This window comes from Myotis davidii, unplaced genomic scaffold (assembly GCF_000327345.1).
Source record: "Myotis davidii unplaced genomic scaffold, ASM32734v1 scaffold6, whole genome shotgun sequence".
In the NCBI taxonomy this organism is placed as follows: domain Eukaryota; kingdom Metazoa; phylum Chordata; class Mammalia; order Chiroptera; family Vespertilionidae; genus Myotis; species Myotis davidii.
Genome location: NW_006383011.1, coordinates 10243977 through 10248968, shown reverse-complemented (window position 1 = coordinate 10248968; position 4992 = coordinate 10243977). Strand labels below are relative to the sequence as shown.

At 51.1% G+C, this 4992-nt stretch overlaps 1 protein-coding gene across 2 annotated transcripts in view; it reads left to right on the top strand.

Moving 5' to 3' along the window:
* SPTBN1 (spectrin beta, non-erythrocytic 1) overlaps positions 1–4992 on the top strand; it is a 128254-nt gene that overhangs the window by 100239 nt on the left and 23023 nt on the right. For both annotated transcript variants that reach the window (XM_006778594.2, XM_006778595.2), the window contains exons 18-21: positions 1038–1184; positions 2041–2304; positions 3226–3450; positions 4389–4478. In XM_006778594.2, the coding sequence (XP_006778657.1) occupies positions 1038–1184; positions 2041–2304; positions 3226–3450; positions 4389–4478 (726 nt within the window). The remainder of the gene's footprint in view (positions 1–1037; positions 1185–2040; positions 2305–3225; positions 3451–4388; positions 4479–4992) is intronic.

The window sequence follows — 4992 nt, the reverse complement described above, 5'->3', positions numbered from 1 at the left end:
GTGTGTAGGGTAGGAGTTAGGACACTGGCATGGCCGACTGCAGGCAGGCAGTGAGGAGCGGGTGAATTGGGAAGTGTGTCCGGGGCCTGGGGCCCGGGGCTGGGCTGACTCCCGGCCTGGGCCTCAGCAGAGAGCGCCCTTCTCAGATCTGTCAGCACCTGGCAGGCTCTGTGAGGCTTCCAGAGTCCAGGGCCAAGTCGACATGTTGGCCTCAGAATCCAGTCCGGTGAAGTGGTCTTGGTCTGAATAGAAGGCCTGTAGAGAAGTAGTGGCTGTAGCGAAAGGGGTGAAGGTGACTCACATGTGAAGGAAAGGGCATCATTGAGAGGGCATCATCGCTGCCTTGCCCGTAGGGGAGCTAGTTATGTGAGCTTTTGGGCATTCCCATAAATACATCCGTGAAGGGGAGCGAGGAGTAAGAGAGGAAGGATTTTTTTAAAAAAATACATTTTATTGATTTTTTACAGAGAGGAAGGGAGAGAGATAGAGAGTTAGAAACATCGATAAGAGAAACATCGACCAGCTGCCTCCCGCACACCTCCCACTGGGGATGTGCCCGCAACCCAGATACATGCCCTTGACCGGAATCGAACCTGGGACCCTTCAGTCCGCAGGCCAACGCTCTATCCACTGAGCCAAACCGGTTTTGGCAGATTTTTGTTTTTTAATAACAGAATTAAAAGAGTAACAAACTACCAAGTGGAGTGAAAGACAGTGAACGTGGTGTAGCCAGGCGTTCATGTGAAAGGGAAGAAGGTTGGGAGCGCTGAACCGTGGGACAGCTAGCTCAGAGCTCTGGTGCTGCTGGACTCACTGTTAGAGGCAGCGTGTAGACGTGGCTCAGGCCCCACCTCCGTACGGTGGGGCTGCCTGTCCTGCAGGTCACAGCTGTACCGCCAGTGCTTGGCTGTCTCTCGACACGGAAACGTGCACAGCGTGCCTCTACAGCATAATGCGACTCCTTCCAGGCAGAGAAGGGCTGCTGTCTGTGATCCCAGTCTCTGAAACCTTCCTGTTCCGTTTCTCTCTTTTCCTAGCTGTCACTCTGGATCAACGAAAAGATGCTTACAGCTCAGGACATGTCTTATGATGAAGCCAGAAACCTGCACAGTAAATGGTTAAAGCATCAAGCATTTATGGCAGAACTTGCGTCCAACAAAGAATGGCTTGACAAAATTGAGAAGGTGAGTTAATGTGTCTGATGAGCTGCCGTTTCCATGGCGAGGAAACAGACTGGATGGACATGAGCCCCTTTTCATTTAGCACATTGCCCAGCACACTTGAGTCATACTTGACCACATACAAAAGTTACACAGTCCGTCATCGCCCCACGTGCAGTGCCTGACTCACACCCAGCAGAAACCCTCGGGCCGGTGCGCAGGCCCCAGGCCTTCCCGTGGGTGCTGGGTGTGCAGGTTCCGCTGTGCATCTCGTCTGCCGCCCACGAGGGGCCTTGCCGTCGTCCATGTATACGACCGGGACAGAGACTCTTTAGTCCAGTTGCACAGAATGTAGAGATGTTACATATTTTTAAATTTCCCTATTTTTCTTGTATGAGTACTGTAGTCTAGTCACTGTAATAATTTGAAATGTATTCTTTCAGCCCAGGGAGATTCTGTGCTGCAAGAGCATAACCAAACGTGAATGTGGTGAAGGTCCCCGCCCTCCCTTCTCTTCCTTGACATTTTTTATATTGTTTCAGACTCGGAACAGTTAAAACAATGTGTAATGGCCTTTTGGGGGTGGTGTGGAGGGGCTAAAGTCTTAGGTTATTAACATGACATGCCCAGTTGCCCCAGTTGAAACAGTTGCCATGTGCAATAATCATTTCCTGCTGGTCTCTCATGAAAGCCGGTGCCCCGACTAGGTCATCGTCAGTTTTATCAAGCAGTAACTTCACATGGAAAAGACTTGGGGGGGAGGGGGGGTGAGGATGTGTGTGTAAATCACTGATCAAATCATCGTAGGTCCGTTTTCCACTGTGACACTTGTTCTGTAGCCAACTGTTTATTTATCACCACGGTGGTTTGCGTTTTCTAGGAAGGAATGCAGCTCATTTCAGAAAAGCCCGAGACAGAGGCCGTGGTGAAGGAGAAGCTCACGGGTTTACATAAAATGTGGGAAGTCCTGGAATCCACCACCCAGACGAAGGCCCAGCGGCTCTTTGACGCCAACAAGGCTGAGCTCTTCACCCAGAGCTGCGCCGATCTGGACAAGTGGCTGCACGGCCTGGAGAGTCAGATCCAGTCTGATGACTACGGCAAAGACCTGACCAGCGTCAACAGCCTGCTGAAAAAGCAGCAGGTGAGGGGGCAGGGCAACCGCCTACGTGGACTGTTTCTGTTTTACTGCCACAGTCCTCCCTCATCCACAGCCATCCACCCTCTGTGTCAGTGGTTCTCAACCCTCTGGCCCTGTAAATACAGTTCCTCATGTTGTGACCCAACCATAAAATTATTTTCGTTGCTACTTCATGACTGTCATGTTGCTACTGTGATGAATCGTCATGTAAATATCTGATATGCAGGATGGTCTTAGGCAACCCCTGTGAAAGGGTCGTTCGACCGCCAAAGGGGTCGCGACCCACAGGTTGAGAACCGCTGCTCTATGTGAAGGGATTTTAAGCCAGCACAGTGTTAGCTCCCATAGCATCATGGGACGTTTCCAGAACCAACTGGAAAGAAACAACATCAGTAGAAGTATTGGGTGTTTGTGCACGGGAATACTCTTTTTATCATCATCATTTTGTTTAATGGATGGTCCCACTGTTTAACAGTTGAATAAATATTCATTTCTGCATGAACTGAATGTAAATTTATAAATACACGAAGGAAGGTATTCATGCTTGCAAACTTTGCTATATAACATCTAGATATATGTGACAGTTATCCGAGTGGTTCAGGGTGCAAGAAATTTGCCCTATAGTTAATTTTTTTCTTTTCCCTGTTATTTTCCTCCCATTTCCTAGATAAACTTAAATGTTCTCCCAAATTTCAAAATTCTAGAAAGGGATTTTTTTTTATTTTTTTTTTTTACATCAGCCCACAGAGTGGAATGCCCATGGATAGTTTCATGCATGTTAGGAAACACTTTTTTAGACTCTCCGCTGTATACATTTATATTCCTCACTCTTCCATTTTGGCCAGTGCCCCAAACAAACATTTCATAGGACGGTCCGAGTTGCCCTCGTCTCCGGTTGAAAGGGGGTCTGTTTTCTGCCCTCAGATGCTGGAGAACCAGATGGAGGTGCGGAAGAAGGAGATCGAAGAGCTGCAGAGCCAGGCCCAGGCCCTGAGCCAGGAGGGGGAGAGCCCCGACGAGGTGGACAGCAAGCGCCTCACCGTGCAGACCAAGTTCATGGAGCTGCTGGAGCCCCTGAATGAGCGGAAGCACAACCTGCTGGCCTCCAAGGAGATCCACCAGTTCAACAGGGATGTGGAGGACGAGATCGTGAGTAGACCCTCCTGTGCGCCTCCGGGCCTGGCCTCCATGGAGCCAGTGTTCCGGCCTCTTGGTGGGTCTCACCGCGGCCTCGTGGGTGAGCCGAGCTTTCAGGACCGACGTCATGTACATTCTGAGGGTTCTTTCCCTGCTCACATGAAATGCAGCTCCATTTTTCTGTCCCGTTTTTATAAAGATATTCTCAAGTGTCTTTTTTTTTAAAAAAAATTGATTTCAGAGAGGAAGGTAGAGGGAAAGATTAACATCAGTGATGAAAGATGTTAATTGAGTGCCTGCCTCCTGCACACCCCACAGTGGGGATCAAGTCCACAACTGGGGCATGTACCCTGACTGGGAATCAAACCATGACCTTCTGGTTCATAGGTCGATACTCAACCACTGAGCCATGCTGGCCAGACTTGAGTATCTTAATGACCCAAGAACAGTAATTTTTTGTTTAATCCTCACCTGAGGATATTTTTTCCATTGCTTTTTAGAGAGAGGTGAGAGAGAGAGAGAGAGATAGAGAGAGAGAGAGAGAGAGAGAAACATCGATGTGAGAGAGACACATCGATTGGTTGCCTCCCACACATGCCCCAACTGGGGCCAGGGATGAACCTGCAACCCACATATGTACCCTGACCGGGAATCAAACCCGAGACCCTGCAGTGCACAGACCAACGTTCTAACCATTTAGCACACCAGCCAGGGCAAGAGCAAAAAATTTAAAAATTAAAATTAAGCATGAGGACTCAGTAAATTAGGCATTGAGGATGGGGCAAGATTTGGGAGCCAGTGCGCGCCCCGTGTAGGAGCAGGGCGGGCTCCTCCACAGCCTTCCAGGAGGATCGGACACACTTCCTCTCACGCCTGCTTCCCTGCCGTACTTGCTCACGTCAAGTATTTGTTCTTTGCGCGGCCCTGACCACTTGTTTACGATTCTCCAGCTGTGGGTTGGAGAGAGGATGCCTCTGGCAACATCCACGGATCATGGCCACAACCTCCAGACCGTGCAGCTGTTGATAAAGAAAAACCAGGTAAGCATTTCTGCTCGGGTTCCCTCCGTCTGGCAAATGCTGCTCCCGTTAGAAGGCGGAGAGTGGGAGAGCCTGCAGGCTGGCGCGTGCCCCTGGGCCCTCGCCGCTGGGCGTAAACAGCACGCTGTGGCTGTTGAGCAAACCGTGGTGTGTGTTCCTGCTCCCACAGACCCTCCAGAAGGAAATCCAGGGGCACCAGCCTCGCATCGACGACATCTTCGAGAGGAGCCAGAGCATCGTCACCGACAGCAGCAGCCTGAACGCCGAGGCCATCCGGCAGAGGCTCGCCGACCTGGGCCCTCGCCGCTGGGCGTAAACAGCACGCTGTGGCTGTTGAGCAAACCGTGGTGTGTGTTCCTGCTCCCACAGACCCTCCAGAAGGAAATCCAGGGGCACCAGCCTCGCATCGACGACATCTTCGAGAGGAGCCAGAGCATCGTCACCGACAGCAGCAGCCTGAACGCCGAGGCCATCCGGCAGAGGCTCGCCGACCTGCGGCAGCTGGGGGCCCCTC